At 42.3% G+C, this 19,798-nt stretch overlaps 1 protein-coding gene across 1 annotated transcript in view; it reads right to left on the bottom strand.

Moving 5' to 3' along the window:
* Srbd1 (S1 RNA binding domain 1) overlaps nucleotides 1–19,798 on the bottom strand; it is a 157,789-nt gene that overhangs the window by 50,562 nt on the left and 87,429 nt on the right. The window contains exon 16 of the mRNA XM_051159864.1: nucleotides 13,972–14,054. Within this exon, the coding sequence (XP_051015821.1) occupies nucleotides 13,972–14,054 (83 nt within the window). The remainder of the gene's footprint in view (nucleotides 1–13,971; nucleotides 14,055–19,798) is intronic.

Here is a 19,798-nt window from a genome sequence, read left to right as displayed (position 1 = left end):
AATTGCTTGGGTGTTTATGAGGCATCTCTCAAGTTTTAAGAAGAGCTTGCCAGAGATCTTTCTACCAGTGAAGCTGCGGGTGAAGAGGTGTTGAAAACAAGCTCCGAGGTGCAGCCATGTCAGCCAGTTGGCCAACGGGGCCACAGGGCACAGCAACTAAGTTTCTAGACCTGCTTTGCTCAGAAAATGATGGCCAAACATCCTCGAACACTGCACTAACACTGTCCTGGAAAACGTTTATTCAGAACACGCTAGCTAGTGACTACTGCCATTTAAAAAGCTTTTCAAAGATACATTGTTCCAGATGTGTTAATATACTTTGTGGAGATTCTATAAAGTTCGAATATAATTTTCAAGCCATCACCTGGATGACATCAACAACAACACTTATTTTAAATAAGCCCAAATTATATTCAGTTGAGTAAATTTTAATTTGTTTTCATTTAAGGTCTTCTAAAGTTGAGGCCAGAATGCTGAAGAAAAATATTAAACTACCTAGAACCCTGTGTCAACACATGATGCTACTGGGAATGGTAAGTGAATTAATTTTCCAAGGAAAATTAATTACTTATGACTTACAGTTGTAAAAGCAAACAACGTAACTCTGGATTAGGGCACATTCAATTTCTGTTTGTAGTAGCGATTAAATTAATTTCATATAATTCATGGTATGCAATGGGAAGCAGAGCAAAACTGAAACTCTACACAATGACTGAGAGAAAACAATGTATATATTTGTGACTCTGAGATAGAAATAAAAGCCATGGATGTTATTTACTGGAAAATAACCCAGTATTTTTAATGGCCTGATAATAATGAATTTCTAGCACTGAACAATACAGAAAATGAAATTAAAACGTGTAATGATATCCTGTGATGTGTCCTGGTACCCTATTACTCCCCTCACAAGCCATCACAGTCAGAATTTGCACCGTTTTTATTTATAACTGACTGATGTTTATCCACATCAACTTGGAGCCACTGAAATGAAATACAGCATTAAATGATTTGGGGGTGAAGTCCTCAAAATTGCTAAGTTTTCTTCCCCTGACATCCAAGCAGTAAGGTACTTTAAACGGTTCGCCTGCGGTTCATTGCCTGAGCTGTGCTGCTACTAAAGCGGCGGCCAGGCTCACGGAAGCCTGCCACAGGCACAGCTGCAGGCTCCAGAGAGCCACCTCACAAGCCACCTCACAAGCCACCTCCGAGCACCGCCACCACGGCAGGACTAAGCTCTTGGCTTGGATTCCAACATAGTAGTACACAGCTAGTGTTTTAAGAGAAGGGACAAATGCCGATGTTAACTGTAATTAAACAATTTAAAAGCTGCTACAAGAAATGCCATTTTCATGGTGTAATAAAGCTCACAAAATCAGAAACGTGTCAAATTCTGGTAATGACTCCCAAGTATTACCTGTCACTAGGGACCTGGTGACATCACTGATGGCCTGATTCCTTTAACAACTGGGCTCATTTGGCTAAGCAAGAGGAAGGATTTTGGCAAATACTTTCTAAAATAAAGTAAACTATTTTTATGACTTACACTTTTAAGAAGAGTGAGATAAAGGATACAGTATTAGTATATTCTATAAAATATGTATTCAAAATTTGATTTTTCACACTTTTCAAACTAATACATTCTTTTTTCCTAGTCAGTCTTTCACAAGAACAATTACTATCACTGTATCTTTTAAAATAAGTTTTTATACTGAGAATGACTGTTAATTTACATAATACTTTTATGACCAGAGGGAGAATAGTATGCAAGTATTTTCAACTCCATTGTAATTTCAAATGTATCAAGCCAGCCACAGAGCGATGAAAGACACACAGAGAAAGTGCAGGCAGACCGATCACACTGCAGTTCCAAGGGCACTTTCTGAGGCACCCTCCAAGGGCGGCGGCTAGTCTAAAGATGACTTAAACACAACTAGAAAGCATCTAGTTGATTCTTCAGTAAAATTACCTGGGATAGCGGAAGGGCACCCTCCTGGCTTCTCCTCCTAGAGCTTCCTCGTTTCAAATGGGACTGGAGCAGTGCAGAGCCAAGAGCCTGTTTACAAAACGGCCTGGAACCGTCTCTACAGTAAGAGACGCAGTCCGCTTCTTTTCAGCTGGTAGAGCTACCCTGTAGGCCTAACAATCACTGCAGACACAAAGAACCTTGATTTAACTTCGTTTCCTTTCATTCACCCCTGGCTTCACTTAAGTGAACACCAACAGTGTCCTAGGGGCAAGCAAGGATGGCCTTCTGGATCAGAGCGAACTTCTCTACTGTCTCCATGTGTGCTGACTACATCCATATAAGCAAGCAGCAAGCAGAATGCCTTTTGGGTGATGGGTCCCCAAGAAGGTAAGCATTACACTGAGCCCCTCCCCCCACCTCTGCATTCCCTTCTGTTCACAATGTACTTCAGAAGTTTCTCCAGGCGGCTTACTTTTATTGCAACTCATATCCATATTTCAGCAGAATGACTACAGGAGAACCACTAATTTTTTATCTAAACGATGACGTTTGGCAAATGTTATGTAACCAACTATAAATCTACAACAAGCCTCAAACACTAAAGAGCTAGTAATTACATGATTAGAAACAGCTTGATTATGGGAGAGGAAAGGCAGGCTGTCAACAAACAAACAGCTGCTTTTTATTGCCAATGCACAACCAGATCGTGGGTCCCAACAAACTACGAGCTTCTATCTGTTGTAGCTGCGGAGCTTGTTTCTGTTGTAGCTGCTGTGTTTGTTTTTAAGCGCTCTGCTCTCTTCTACTCCCACCTCCAGAATAGTGCGTCAAGTTAAACACTGGCTATGAACCGCAACAGAGGAATCAGATGTACACGGATAACAAGTAAAGCTCTATAGACTTGGATGAAAGTCTGTAGTTAATCACTAACAGAAGTCTCACGTGCATGCTCCAATTCAACTCCAAACGCCCATCTCTCCCCGCGCAAGCCCTTCTGTCATTACTATTGGCGAGAGGCAGCTCGGGCCTCATTTCCTCATTCCTGCATGGTGACCACAGCAAAGCTGCCAGTCTGCTCCTTTGTTCTGGAAGTTGTGCCCACAGTTGTGTCCTCCTCCTCCTCCCTTTTGGCAGACAGGAATGAACATGTTTACATGTACCAGTATGAGCCAAGTGACCTTGACATTAAGTGATTCTATGAGTACTTGATAAGCTTAACATATGAATAAATATTTGGAATAAAATGGACTTTAACAACAACAGCAACAAGAGGCCAAAGAATTCTAAAGTACCTGGAATTTATCTACCGTCCCCTAAGAAACAAGAGCACTTTCATAGCTGAGCCTTCAGGCACTTTCATGTCCAGTTTTTTCTTTCTCTGTTTAACATTCTTCTAGAAAACATAGAGGTATCCTTATTTTCCAACAAAGCATGAAGAAGTAAAATGATTTCCCCAAGGAGCCATGGCAAAGGTGAGGCCATGCTGCCCCTCGGCTGTGTTCTCTCCACTGAACCGCGCTGAAATGAGGATGGTGCCACGAGAATGTTTATGCACTTTCAGTTTAAGACAGCTCTGTCTATGTAAGAAGTTTAGCTCTCAGGGAAACTCTGATTAAAGACACCCTGAATTAGAGTAATTCAACTGCAAATATGGGCAGAGGTCAATGAACATAGTTTTGTGCCCCAGATACGATGAATAACCAAGAATTTTAACCTAAAATTTAAATTTCCTTTTACAAACGTAATGATAAATACATTTCCAAGGTATTTTTGTTTTGTTTTTTCTTCCTGTCTCGTTTTCAATTGCAAGGTGCTGGTTCTGTTAGGCTATGCTCACGAGCAGACTGAGCTGGACTCTGTATTCTGCTGCTCTCACTGAGCCCAGGTGCAGTTAATACTGCTAACTTTTGTAACATGTCCACAAATTTGTGTATTGAAAAACTCAAGGAGCTGCCTAAATTTGTTAACACGCCTCTTTGTAAATTTCACGTCACAGATGACTGATTACTCTTTAAGGAAGCCTGGCTGCATTTCAAAGCCTATGAAGAAGGGCAGAGGCCTGGGGTGAGGGGCTAGGGAACAAACTACTCAGGAAGCTACTGGCTGCCTATCAGAAAGATGTGCAAAGATGTGCAGTTAGCAGACCGAGTGGGGGTAAAGAGAAGGACTGAGGGCACACGAGGGGCCAAGCCTTCCCCAGGACAGACTTTAGAAACAGTTGTGGCGTTCTGCACTGAGTTGTGGTGGGCATTTAGAGAAGTGAAACTACAAGACTTTAAATAATTGTTAAACCTCAATCTTCTAAACTGCAGCAAAAACCATTATGAAGAGAAGCTCACTTTCACCAGGGCACATACAGTCCAACAGTGCCTTCTCCTAGACTGCCTGTCCAAAATGGCCGTCTTCTAGTGGGAGGAAGACCCAGGAGCTGGAGAGAGCCATCAGTACAGCTAAGTTTGCCTCCTATCTAGCCTCGTCACGGTGACATTTCTGCCACAGCTGGGGCCGTGGGTGGGCTTCACTGCTGTGGAAGGCTGAAGCAGCCTGACATGTCTGGGCACACTGTCACCCGTCCAGGTGCCAGCACCCTGGCCATGCATAGCTTACAGAAACTGCAGCCTGCACTGCCCTCCACACTCTTTAAACTACACAAATGAGGTCCTCTGGCCATTGCCAACCCTTCCCAGAAAGTCTGCTCTGGAGTGATCATTTTCAGAGCAAATTTAGGACTCTAAAGGGAAATGCAGTCTGCTAGCCCCCAAAGACAAGACAAGATTGAAAAGTACTGCTATCCTTACTTCACAGAAATTGGTGCTGTCTCAGATATTAAATGCCTTTATTTTTCTTGTCCATACAATGTCTGACTGATTTTTAAATGAGTGGTACTGGGCACATCTGGAAAATGAAAGAGTCTTTCAAAAAATCACCCTGGGAAGATGACCTATTTTCACTCACCTTCTAGGCAGGTTCACATCACCAGATTATGCCTCACATGGCTCGGCTCCAATGAAAATAACCTTCCTCGGCCACTCAATGGCTGTTTATGAGTATACAACAGGAGCTTTATATGCACTGTGAGCTTGTTAGGCGCTCAGGCCCTCTTCCGACCTCACTCTGTGCTACACACACCTCTGTGTGGTGTGACGCTCTCAGCTCCTCCCACAACCGCCCTCCAGCCACAAATAAACACTTGTGGGGGCTCTCGCAGGAGACTTTTCACTGTAGCATTTGTGTGTGGATGCAGAGCAAGGAGGGGACGACCTCAGATGCCTGACGGTTCCCTAACTCCTGTCTAATTCTACACAGTTCTCTTCATTATTGAAGCTGGAGGTGTCAATTTATTCCATGAAGGCCTCTTCTGAGGTACACATGGGCTTGGAGTCTGTTGTGATATGCTACCCACTTTCCTAATGGCCCCCCACATAGATTCTCAGCCCCACTTTCCCCTTGAGGTCACTGGCAAAGACTGTTTGGTTTAGATTCAGTAAGTACCCACAATAAAATAAAGGAAAATTTCAAGCTTAAAATTAGACAAATATATTACAGGGAAAAAAAAGTGAGAATTGTTTTGTAGATAAACTTCATGCTCTGGTGTTGAAAGTTAAGGTCCACAAATCAAAAAGCAGACATGTCTGCAGAACGGGGCTTTCCACTGCACTCTCAGGGAATCAAGCTGCGGTTAGTTGAAAGTGCTGTTCACATAATAAATTAACCACCTCATTTCCTTCATCACCAAAATATACACAGCACCCCCACACAGATTTGTTTTAATAAAGGTAAGAAAGCAAGCCCGGAGGTTGTGCTGCTATGACGTAATCACGCCTCTGAGATTTAGGAACACTCACTTGCACATCATGCCTCAGAAAGTCTTCGCCCTCCAACAAAACCTAACTGTACTCATACCTTCTGGGCCCGCTTATTCGAAATAAATGATGAAACAAAAAGACTTGGACATATCAGGAGAGACTTAGCTTTCAATTATACCGTTGCAAGCATGTACTTTTTAGTAAAACTGTACATCAACTTGGATACATGATAGCAATTATTTTAAAATGTATGTCATCCTGGTTAACAGCACCTAAGATGCCAATCAAATAGCAGTCTCTTCCCCAAGTAGAGATGTTTTCTAAAATGTCAGGCAGCAGATACTTTCCTTCCTGTGGCCTAAGAGATACCTCCATAGAGTCCCTAGCAAATAAACTTTCTTGCTGGGGAATGGTATTAAATATCGAGAATAGTAGAGAGGGAAAGAAAACTTCCATAAATTTACACAGTCTTTGGGCTTTATTTATTTTTTTCCCCCTTTGGATTTTCTCGATGACTATCAGAAAGATACTGCAAGGCACCTGTCCACAGCAAAAGATGGATTTGGTGGTGTTGCCTGCTGCCAGAGAGCTCACCCTGTAACTCAGCATGGTCGGCTCTCCTCTACTGCAAACACACACTCCGCAGACACAGGGTTCGTGGCTCGCCTCCCCTCCACACCTGAGCCTTCCTAAGGGAGCGTGGATTTAGTATGTGCTGTCACTATGCTACTGACGATGCCTTTCTGTGGATAGAAGATGTAATGAAATCTCACTAGCAATTAGAATTATAACGGCCCTCCACACACACACACAAATATATGATCAACATTTCTGAATGTACTAGATATCATAAATTATAGTTTTAAATGCCCAGTTCAAATGGCCTTTGTAATATTTACATATTTTCTTTCTTTTCTCAGTCACGAATGAACTAGCACAAATCTATAATCTCATGGTACCTGGGTTTTCAACTATTCCTTCATGGTGCTGGGAATTGAATCCAGGACATCCCACATGTGCAGCATGTATACCACTATACCAATATCCCCGAGCCCCCTATTAAAAATTGCCTATTAAAAATTGCATCCAATCTTCTCCGTGATGTGCCAGTAACTCCAACATAATTATATATCTAAGCTCAGCAAAACAGAATATCTGCATAAATACTCAAACTGAATATTTTTAGAGTAATCTTAAAGCAGTTTAGTCTATATACTATTTGTCCATATGCAACCAATGTGAGGTCTAACATATTAAAACTTTCTTAGGGCTCATATCAAACAAAGATCAATTAATAGAGCCAATAAAATTCTATTTTGATAGATAGTTTTGCTTTCGGGGAAAGAGCCTATTCTGGTGAATGCCACTGGAATGAAGGCATTTCTGATAAACATACATTAAGGAAAAGCCCATGGAAATACTCATTTGCTAATTTCTGACACTAGAGCAGCATTCCTCCCATCTGTCCTGGTAAGAAATTACTACAAATATCCAGTTCGGAGGAGAAAAGAATGCAGAGAGGTGAATGGAGCGAGGCGTGTTCTTCCATCAACTGCAACCCAACCCTTTCTTCCTCAGCCATTCTCTAGACAGGAAGCAGAGAGGCCAGGGTGTGGGAACCACTCCTTCCTGCCCCAGTAAGACTCCCACTGGCTAACTAACAACAGAAAGCCACACACACCTACTTTAACCTCTCCTTCCACAGATCCCTTACTAGGGCTCCAGAGACTTGGCTTCTGGGGCAATGACTGGAATGAAGAAAAGACAGACAGACAGACTGACTGACTGACTGACAGACACAGAGAAATAGAAAGTTGGGAGTAGGTGGTCTGGGTTCTCTGATAGAGAGGCCTAGGCATGCCAGAGTCTTAGCGTGTTCATTATGTAGAGCTGAACAGAGGTGTGATTACTGCATACAGCTGAGCAAAGGCTATGACAGACAGACTGACGGACAGACAGACAGACAGCTGGCAGGGAGGCAGGCAGGTTAATGAGATCTATCTCTTCAAACATCAGTTCATGTGGTAAAACCCCTTGCCTGTCTGCAGTGCACAACACACAAGTGTGACAATGGTCTCCCCTGGAGCAGTGCAGCAGAATCTCAACTCTTCCTTGAGTGTGCAGTCATCAGTCAACCCTCCTTGCACTGTAAGCGTGAACCATGAAGGTGCATCTTAAGTTATCACCCCACTTTCTCCTTGTGATGTTTCATATAGTGCTGACTGATGTTTGCTTCCTCCAATGCTTGGCCTCCTCGACTGGGATTCCCTGATTATCCTGCGACATTATAGACACTGTAATGTACATTCAAGACACCAGAAGTCTCGTGAACATCCTATTCTGATTCATTAGCACTCCGGTGGGGCTGGGAGGTTTTGAGCAGGGTGCCTTACTATAATCTGGGTGCTTTTTAGAAACACAGTCTCTGGCCACCCCAGATCAAAGGAAGCAGAATTTATATTTTAGCGAGACCTCCCCAGGGGTTTATAGCACATTCAAGATGAGCCGCATTAGAGGCCTGGGCCCTTAAACATCAGCTGATAGAACAGACTGGAAGCCCCCCACCCCAACGTCTTATTCTACAGGTCTTGAAAGGGCACAGCAATGTGCACTTTAAACCAATTCTAAGATAACACCGAGCAGCTTCTAGGACCCCCACTGGGCCTAGATACAGACACAATGAGCTGTTGCCACGTGAGGCCCAACCCAGACCAAGCAAAATAAAAGCTCTGAGGAGTGTGGTTAAACTGGGTTATTTTTCTTTTTTAAGCTCTTCTGTTCAACCTTCACATTTCTAGCTCAGAGCACTTTGGAGTGAGAGAAAGGGGTACCGGAAAGCTAACAATACAGGCATCCTATGGATGCCCTCTGCAGACCGTCATCAATGGTCCTCTAAAAGAACACTAGACTCACATAGTCTATGCAGGCAGGATCTCCAGTCACCAAGGAAGGAAGCAAAAGGAATGATATTTAATCATAAAATTCACAGACGATCATGTTTGGGAGGTGAACATTTTCTCAAGGCAGTATCAGAGTGAGCACTAAAGACTACTGAACTTTGTACACAATTTGGCCTCAAAGAAAAACACCTGTATTAGCATTACAAAAACAAGATAACCTAAGATAGTAATCTTTTTCCATTTTTCACTGAAAAAAGAAAATTACTTTTTCTGATTATTAAAAAAAAAAAAAAAAAAAAAAAACCAGTTCTCACACATTTAGACATAAATGTATGAGAAATTAAAACCTGACTGAAAGCCAAAGTTCCCAAGTTAGGGCATATTTAGCATGTGACCCCACTTGTCTGGATACTTTCAATAGTGTCACAAATGTTCTGGAGACAGGGTGCACTCGCTCCGGCTGTGCCTGCCCAGATCCCGCCTCTCCCCTCACGCTCCCATGCTCGCTTCTGTAGCATCAGAAGGGGGAGCGCTGCTCCTTACAGTTTAGCTTTCTGTTAGCTGTGTGCTCCTGTAGACACACCACATCTCCTCCCTCCCTCTCCCTCTCCCCCCCACCGCCCGCTCCTCTCTCTGTGTATTATCTCCCATAATAGCCAGTCGCTCTTCCTGAGTTATTTCACTACATACAATAGTGAACAGTGTATATTATACTACACACACAAAGGACATATGTCAGTACATTTTCACTACATAAATGGTGTTAAGGAACGTCTTGTACCTGACTCCTTGCATTAACATGAGGTGACTTTGCTAGGCTATGCACGCCTAGCAACAGACCCACTGAGTTGAAGGCTCACCTCCAACTTGACTGATTTCCAGTTGCACTCTAAAAGGCTGCACCGTTCCACACACCTACAAAGAACGTACAGGATCAAGGTGTTCTCCCGGTATGTGGCCTGTCTCCTTGATTTCTGACCCAAAAACAACTTAGATTCAGATATATTTTAATCTTTCCTTTTTTTGTCACTTTTTGATGTAATGTGCAAGTTTTTTAGTGCTATGTTAACTAGGTTTTAAACACTGAAAATATCTTAAAGTTTTATAACTCTTAATGGATTTGTGTTAATATATAAAAATTGGAAGAAGTTAAGTAGGAAATGGCATAAGCGTGGTTTCAGTACCAAAGTGAACGACACGCAAAGGGCAAGCGAATATCAACCAGGTAGAGGAAATCAGACGTGCCACTATAACTCAGAGCATAACTTGTAAGAGGTTCTTCAAATAATACTAACGATTTACACCAGGGGACTTTGGTACATATGCATTACCTGAAAAAAAAAAAATGAAGCTAATATGTCAGTGTGGGCAGATGAACCAGGTGTAAGAAAACTATCCAGGAGGTAATTTTAAAACTGAAAATTTGAGTAACAACTAACACATTCTAATACATGGGTTTGGTTCAGTGTTTGTACATTCAGTTAAGTCACAAGAAACCTTTGAACCCCGTAAGCAGAGACTCAGTAACGCCTGCCCTGCTTAGTTAGGAGACGAGAGTGCAAAGTCATTTAGGCAGGAGGAGACTTGCCTACTTGGTCAGGTTCCTGCTGCTGTGATAAAGACCATGACCAGAAGCAACTTGGGCATGGCTGTTTATTTGGCTTCAAAGTCCTAGCCCATTACTAGGGGAAGCCAAGACAGGAAGCTGGAGGCCGTGGAGGAGCGCTGCCTCCTGTCTTGTCCCTCACAGCTTCCTGGGCCTGCTTTCTTACACAAGCCGGGACCACCTGGCCAGAGGCGGCCCTGCCTCTGTAAGTGGGGCCTTACTACATCAATTATTAACCAAGAAAACTTGTCTACAGACTAGTCTGATGGAGGCCTTTTCTCAGTTGAAATTCCCCTTCCCAGAGAACTCCAGATCTGAGTCATGTTGACAAGAGCCAGTCAGCACAGTGGCTAACGCCTCGGTTCGGAAAGTTTCCCATCTCACCTTTGCCTTGCTGAAGGCACTAATGATGAAGTCACCCAGGCCACTATGGGGAGTCCCACTATAATGACACATTGCTCCGCAGTTCAATGTGTTTTAAAAGGTCTGAGCAAATGACACCAAAAAGATGAGACACCTTACCTTTATAGACCTAAATACGCCTGGTAGCCAAGAACGTTACCCGGAAGTGTTCCAGCCACCTAGTACTTTCCCCATGACCAGTTGCCTTCGTTTTGTTTTGAGTTACTTGTTTGTTTTTAGGCATGTTTTATCCCACTGAGGAGGAGAGGAAAAAATGTAAACTGCTACCTGTGAGGTTCTACCTAAAAGTCATGCAGCTGGCAAGGCGGCTTCCCTTTTCCGGTGACTCCTGTTATGCCCAGAGAGGAGGGAAGACAGTCTAGGTATACAGTGCACGAAGGGCTCCAAAACCACTGCACAACCAATTCAATCTGTACCATCACCAAGTGATCTAACAGAGAGGCGCAGAAAGAGGAAAGAGGGTCTCTGAGTCTTCGCTACCTGACTGAACGCAGGTGCTAATGAGTACGAAAGTGCAAGCACATAGTCCCAAGAAGAAAGAGCGAGCCAGTAAATCCAGCTTACTTAAACTCAAACTCAGGGTATGACAAGGCCAAGTGAAGCCGTCACTGCCCGCATCCCACAGAGCCCAGCCCAACCAGCCCTGCGTCAGCCTGCTCTCGCCCAGCAGTGTTTTCTTGGGAGTAACACCAAGCCACTTTCCAGCAAAGTCTTTAGGGGTCGATCAGGGATATGTTGTCATTCGACCACACTGGCTGCCTTGCTCTCCAGAAATAACGACAGGCATGTGTTTTTAAAATCAGCTCCCCTCATTTTCTCAGACAAGAGTTGGAGTGCGGCCGAAAGACTTCAGCTGCTATTAAACCAAAAGCATTTTAGTTTGCATTGAAATTACACTGTAGTTTCTACTATTTCATCTTACTTTCTTTCTTTGAACACCTTTCATTTTCTCAGCAATGTTTATCTGGCTATTCTTGTGTTTTAAGTCAGGATGAAATTTATATCAAAATCACAAAGTGGACCCAATTGAAAAGAAAGTCAGTTCCACCATGGTTGTATTAAAAGTACATTGTATGGAGACTTAATATGAAGTGGTCCATGGGCTGGGATATGGAAATAAATATGTGTTTTACATAAAAGTTCACAATACATATTCTCTATAGAAAATTGTAAAATCCCTCCTCATGTTCTGCCTGCCAGGTGTTGTCTTCTCTCTTCAACAGAAATTCACAGTTGCACTTGGAAACTTAGTTTAGTTCTGTATTAACAACTTCATGTAACTTAAAAACATCATTTCAAGAATAATTTCTTGTGTTGATAAATCTTTTTTTTTTGTTGTTTTTGTTTTTTTTTGTTTTGTTGTTTGTTTGTTTGGTTTTTCGAGACAGGGTTTCTCTGTGTAGCCTTGGCCATCCTGGACTTACTTTGTAGACCAGGCTGGCCTTGAACTCACAGCGATCCACCTGCCTCTGCCTCCCGAGTGCTGGGATTAAAGGCGTGAGCCACCATGCCCGGCGATAAATCTTTCTTAAAACCCTGATTTTCTTCCTTTTTCTTTTCTTTTCTTTTTTTCTTTTGCTTGTTTTTTGAGACAGAGTCTTGCTATGGTACCTGGAGAAGCACAAATTCTTATTCAGTCATCCCAGTAGCAGGGATAGCAGCCACTTGCAAGTTTATGTGGCTCAAATGCCTGAATTTTTAGTGGTGACGTATTTTATATATTTTAAGTAAATGTTTCAAATAAACCAACATATAAATGTATACAAATCAACAAGGAAAAACTCTAAGCTCTTAGTCATACAGTACATATAAACTTCTGGCAAATAATTTCCTTAATGCCTCATCTGACTTTTGTGTTAATAAGTGACTGGCATGTGTTCTGGGCTGCGGCTACACCAGGCTTTTTCTCTGTGATGCTGCTGTTCATGCTCTGTATCTTTCATCTTGTTTAATCATACTTTTATCACTATGACAAAATACCTGCGCAAAACTACTGAAGGGAAGGAAGATTTACTTGGCTCAAAGACATCTCTCAGCCCAGTCAACACTAAGCACCACAGGCTACAGCTGGCTCTCAAGTGCTAGCACTCTCAGCTGAGTCTCAACATATGTGACAAGTCAATCCAAGCCTTGCACAGCACTTTGGTTTTGTTTTATTGTCAAATGATGGGTTGGAGCTGAATGATTTCTAGAGTTTCTCCCACTTTAGTAACCACAGAGGCCATGACTTCATGTGATACTTCTTGAGAGAAGACATCTAATGCAGCGCCACTCAAATACGGTACTTCAGATCTAAAATGTACTTGCTTGCTAGGAGGATTAGCTATATTTCCAGCACTAAGATACTGAGGCAGGAGGATTACTATGACCTTGAGGCCATCCTGGACTACATACTGAATCCAGGCAGCCTAGTAAGACCTAGTATCAAAAACCAAACAACAACAAGGACTACTTGGTGGGTGAGGAGAGACAAAGTCTTGCACATTGGCCAGGCTGGGCTCAAACTTATGAACTCAGGACTCTTCCTGCCTCAGCCTCCAGAGCAGCTAGGAATCCAAGTGCACATCACATGGACAGTTTAGGAAAGAGTGTCAACAAAAGGAGAACACTCTGACACAAGCCTTCTGGGCTCCACACACCACTCTTTGTCAAGGTTCACTGCTGTACTCAATCATTCAGTGCACACTACAACCTCAAGAACAGAAAATACAGTATCAACAAAAACCATCGTGGTGACAGCAATGTAGCAACAACCAGAAGACTTTAGACTACTCTGGGTAAAAAACCAAAACTAATAGTGACCAAGTAGAAATGAATGCAGAAAGATCACAGTAAATACCAGAGGCTCCTGGGAGACCAGAAACAATCAGGAGTTCATTCTGGTTTAAACACGGAGCCACACAGCCCAATGGTCCACACTCTGTCCAGTTAATAATAGAGTTGAAAAGATCAGCTCTCTAAATCAAGTACTTAGTTGAACTTAATGTTTTTGCACCATCATGCCTGGACTATGGACCAATGTTTTCAAAGTCTTTAAATCTGAGTACAGCCAATTTTAAAGCCTGATTAAAATAACTAAAACAAGAAGAAAAAAAAACAGAAGGAATTCTTTCTTCCCTGACGGCTTGACACTCTTAACTACCTTGCTATCAACTATATAACCTTTGAGAATGGAAACCCACTTCCAGGACTGCCTAAGTACAATGCCAGGTTTAAGCATGCTCTTTGTATTGATGAGTTTCAGAAATTAAATGATCCACATTGCTTTACCTGGTACATTCCAACTCCAATGTGCTTCGGCTCGATTTTCACTAGCTCAGCTAATGGATCTTGAACACGCCTTGCTATGGAAACTGAAAAAACAGAATCAGAAAACAAGTATGACTTAATGTGAAAAGCAGTACTCAGATAATTACTTAGGCCAGTTTCTCATGATACAAACACTTAATCCTATCCCTCTAGTGCCCACCACCAAAGACCTAACATTTGAATTAAGTTTTTTCTTTTTTTCTTTTCTTTTTTTTTTTTGCCCATGTAAAAAGGAATGAATGCAAGATTTCAAATTTAATTATGTGAACGGGACCCGAGACACTATTTATTTTGGAGACAAGGTTTCCTACTGCAGCCTAAGCTGGCTTGGAACTTACTATGTGGCCATGATAAGCCTCCTGCCTCAGCCTCCTGAGTACTGGGACAACAGACATGAGCCACCACACCTGACTAAGACTCTGAGGCATTATTAAGACATACATGGAAAGGGTAAATTGATCATAGGTGGAGTGCCTCATGCTTTAAAGAGTATGGAGATATTTGCTTTAATTAATCTTGCATTGTTATCAATATGACACATACAATATTCTTATTAAAGCTAGATCCTGGTAATCGTGACTAGATGTTAGAATATTATATAAAGGCAAGCAGGATATGCTGGCCAGGTTACACTGGAATGGTTTAAATATGATTACAGGGTATACAGAGTATGTGCTGGAGTCTAGCTACTGCCTCTAATCACACCCCTTTCCTCACCACTACAATTCAGATCGAGAAACCTAGAAGTATGGAAGTCTACTACTGTAGAAGCTTCCTAAAACATAGGCATATAAGAAAGAAATCTAAATGGAATGACCAAATAACAGGAAGACAGTGCCACACAAGGCATGCCACAAAGCATACCTCCAGTGCCAGGAATGGAATACATCTTGTTGAGTCATTGGCCAAAGGGGCCCGTGGAAACCTCCAATCTCGGCAGGCTACCGCCAAGCCTCTTGGCTACTCTCCACAACCTGATGGTAAGACCCTATAGCTGGAAACAACACTTACACGTGCCATTTAACACAGAGAAGTTCTAGTTATGTCTAACTAGAAGCTTGTCCCCTACTGACTATTGTTTATGGTACTGGAAGGTACCCTGAACGCTACTAGTGGAGAAAGGTAATAACATCTCTCAGCTGCAAACTCTGCAACCTGAAACAGTGACGGGACTTCAAGATGTACTAGTGTAATAGCGGCGTAAGTGTCATAAGAGTGACTAAGCACTTCAAGACCCAATGTAAAGCCCACTCCATGAGATGAAACCTAACCCTGACCCTGCTGAGATGGCCAAGAACCTGAGCCTACATAGCTCCTGGGTGCTGGGGGGAAACCTACTACTGTTCTTCTGTTAAAAGAGCATAGCAATAAAACAACTCTTAATAACATATGGCTTTACTCATAGGCCAGAGTCTTGCTCAGCTCTCATCGGAGAAGCTTCTTTGTACAGGAGATGGGCACTAAAACAGTGACCCACAACTGGACAATGTGCAGAGAATGAGAGAACTCAGAGCTCTCAGTCCTAAAAAGGATGTCTTCATCAACGCCCTCCCCTCGAGGCTCAGGAAGAGCCATATGAGAGAGGAGGCACAAAGATTGTAGAGCCAGAAGTGATGGATGATTCCAAGGAAACAAGCCATCGTAGGCCCAGCACTGAGAGACGTGGTGTGGACATGGGCTCCCACCTCTAACTAAGAAGCTATCTGCAATTGATAACTGCTGTCAAAGGGAAAAATCAGTTTTCCCCAACAGTCTCACTGAGTATATTAACTGCACTTCAGAGCGAGCCCCCAAACCTAGGAGTAGTTAGCCAACATAAAATGGACTGAATGTTATTTTTGTAGACTTTTTCTCTCATTTTGCTTTATTTGTTCATTTAAAAAAAATCTTTTGTTTATTTTGATTTCCATTTCTTGGAGACAAATTGTGTATTTCTGTGGCTCTGTGTGTTTTTTGTCTTTTGGTTTTTAAGAGAAAAAGAACAAGAAGTCAGGTGGGGAGGGAAGTGGGGAGGGCTTTAGAATAGTTGGGAGAGGGAAAAACATGATCAAAATACAGTGTATGAAAAGAATTCATACAAAAACTAACTTCAAACATTCCTTTACCCACATCACGATTCTTATTCAACTAGTATTTGTCCTCAGCCTTTACCAAATAGTCACAAAATTTCACATCTAATCCAATTTGTAAGACATACTTAAGAGGGAGGAAAACACTTATTCTAATTCTTATGACTATAGGCATGAGAGCAGTTAATATGTTGGAAAGCAGTATTAGAAATTCAATCAAAACATGAATGGCAATAGTAAGGTGCCCTGAGACAAGAAGCTAAGCGCACGGGCTATATTTGTTTCTCCCACAAAGTCTCTGCGCCTTTGACCTCCTCCTGCTGAAGCCTCCTAAGCAGCACCACAGCCAGCACAGAGATCTAGTTACATAACCAAAGCCCGCCCTTTGACAAAACATCATCTATGTTTAACAAAACATATCTGTGTGTATGTGTGCACACACCCTTAAATGATGGAAGTATTCTTATTTTTTCCTGAGAAAATAGACTTTTTCTTTATTTCTTTCATCTGCATCATTTGTATTTCCTCCAGCAACTTCTTTCTCCCACTGTCTTCTGACAAGGTCTTTAATAATGCAGGGTTTTCTTTCAGGAGGTGACCTCTGATTGTCCCCTAGTACTATGGTTGCAAAAAGCTGACTACAGTATTATCCTGAAAGAAGAGGGGGGGTTGGAACCTTCTATGGGCAGGCCTGATTCCTGAGGTGCTAGTCAAGGCCAAGAATTGGCACAAGAGGTCAGAGGTTTTGGGCAGCACAGCTCCCTCCCCTGCCACAGGGACCGCCACTCAAATACTTGGCTATGTCCATTTCTGTAGGGACTTTCCATATAACCTGTTCACAGAGCAAACCTACACTCTCACACAAAAATACAAAAAGGCAATTCCACTGTATGACAGCAGACATCTCCTGCTGCCATGCGGCGGAAGTGAGATTTACTAAACTGAGGAGAATTAGGCATCTTAAATAAAACACAAAATCAGCGCAACTTACTACACTCACAATACAAGTTCTGCAATGTTTGGCTTCTTACACCAAGAGAACACTAGAGCCCACTAAGCAGGCACCCTCTACTGCCATCTCTCCCTAGGCCCCGACACACACACCTGGCTGGCTCTTTCTACAGATCTGCCTAGTCCATACGCTTCCTACCAGTGCCATTATACAATATGCCTTCTTTTGTGACTGGCTCCTTGTACTTTGTTTAATGTTTCATTCACGGTGTGGTATGTTTTAGTACTTGAGCCTTTTATGGCTGAATAATATCCTAGTGTATGTGGAAACAATTTATTTTCTTTATTTAGTCGTCTGCTATTGGACATTTGGGATGTTCCCAGCCTTTGGCTGTTGTGAGCCCTGCTGTGCAAGCATCTGCATCTGTTCCGTTCTTGAGTACATACCAAGGAGCACAAGTACCAGATCATATAGGACCTATGCTTAAACATAGACTCGTCACTTTTAAAACAGATTTCAGCCAACCCTCTTCCTTTAGAGCACTCTTAAGCCCTCTCCAAACGTGCTTCCCAGCACTCCTGAATCAGCAGGGCCCCACCATCTTCTCATCGTGTGCTTTCTAATGAGTCAACTTGGTCAGGGCTGGCTGCCTCGGGTTTCAAAACGTGCTGCTGCACTCTCTCTTCTCATTCTTCTTGTCCTTGTTTCTATTTGCTCATGTTTCTATCATTTTTAAAAAGAATTTCAGAAACAAGGGAAAGGACGAAGGCAATAGTCACTCTCCTATGTTAACTTAGAAATCTACTAGCTCTAGCAATTCAATGTTAATGCTTCTCATATGCAATGAATTTACTATACGGAACACAAGCATCTGATATAAGAACAACTGTTTTCAATAAGCTGATAAGGACATGTCATTATGAAGGTCATTTCAGATATGTTTTAATGCTTCTAAAATGTTATGATTCTGTGTTATGTTCTAACACAACAAATTAATACAGTAGCTACAACAAAATATCTGACATTGGGTCATTAATTTTTAAAAAGAGGCTCATTCTAATTCAATTCTCGGTTATAGAGTTAGAAAGATTGATTGGCCTCATCTGTTTGGCTTCTTGTGAGGACTGAATGGATTATGATATGGAAGAAAGAAAAGAAAAAAAAAAAACATGACATGCAGAAGTGGCCAAGAACATAGTGTGGCCTCTCTTTTTAACAATAGACTCTTGAGAAGATACTTCAGAACACTTCAAAAGACTAGTGTCTGGGGCTGGAGAGATGGCTCAGAGGTTAAGAGCACTGGCTGTTCTTCCAGAGGTCCTGAGTTCAATTCCCAGCAACTACAGGTGGCTCACAACCATCTACAATGAGATCTGGTGCCCTCTTCTGTCATGCAAGTGTACATGCAGGTAGAATACTGTATAAATAAAAAATCTTAAAAAAAAAAAAAAAAAAAGACTAGTATTTGCCCCTTCAAACACCCCAGGCCCCAGAGAAGACCAAACTTCTCTCACATTAATCTTGGGAGAAATAACATCTAAAGTATACAAGGGTTTAAAGGTAAAATCCACAAGTAGATGCTGAGGTTTGAAAACAAGTATGAAACCATACTGGGCATCAATTCCCAGGAAACAGCAAGATGTTAGGCAAAAACAGCATTTGAAAAGGAAGTGGGACATAGGAACCACAACTGGAGACCAAGCGTCTTTGACTGTTTTCCTTAAGGGCAGACTTTGAAGACTGAGTGTCTTGGTAAGATGCTTTGAGTTGGAATAAATTAAGCATCATCACTTCCGCACAGATGGGAGCTGAGACACAGGAAGGCATACTTGTAGTGAGTCACGGACTGAAGACACAGCGAGTGGCACTCTGAGCTAAGCAGTGGCTTATCTTTTTCTAATCCTCTCTCTTCACAGGTCACTGCTAGACATTGTAATCTGGTTTCACCTATAAGCCCATGACACTGTGCATCTGCAGGGGCCAGTAGTTAGGAAGAAACAGTAGTTTCTTTAGCAGTGGGGAGCTCCAAGGAACTGTTGCCTCCCGGAAATAATGACCTTAGTAGTCTTTACAACACTCCATTGGATGATAAAGCCAACCTGGTAGTTCTTTTATTTCTCTCTCTCTCTCTCTCTCTCTCTCTCTCTCTCTCTCTCTCTCTCTCTCTCTCTCTCTCTCTCTCTCTCTCTAGATATATAAAACTATCATTCATTTATACATTCTACATACAACTATTACAAGCACACTCACAAAATGTGTGGCCTCTTGAAACCTTAGTTTCCTCATGTGTAAAGTGGGAAGAATGATCGTGGCCCCAGGACAGCCGTGAAGATGAGGTACTATCGGTACCATGTTTTCTGCACACTGAGTAGGAAAGATTACAACCAGCAGGTCCCACTGTGGTGACTAAGCCACTCCACCATGGGCATCACTAGCACTGCTCCAAGGCAAGCACCAAAAGAGGCTCGGGGGGGGGGGGGGGGGGGGGGGGGAGCTGCTGTGATGGGGGCGACCATACCAGAAGAAGCAGGATCTGCGTTTAGCTAGGGACCTGTCTCATTTCAACCATCAGCTGAAAAAAGCAACAGGGTCTTTGGCTTAAAAAAACAAACAAACAAAACTTTCTGGCTTTAGATCAATGCAAAAGTTTTCAAAATTTGTATTTCCAAGTTTAGCCTTAAAACTCCTGAATGTCATGAAAATATTTAAGGACAAAGATTAAAACAATTTCTAAATAGTCCCCATAACATAGAAACTAATCTATCCA

Source organism: Acomys russatus, chromosome 1 (genome assembly GCF_903995435.1).
Source record: "Acomys russatus chromosome 1, mAcoRus1.1, whole genome shotgun sequence".
Lineage (NCBI taxonomy): Eukaryota > Metazoa > Chordata > Mammalia > Rodentia > Muridae > Acomys > Acomys russatus.
This window is presented reverse-complemented; position numbering and strand designations above follow the sequence as displayed.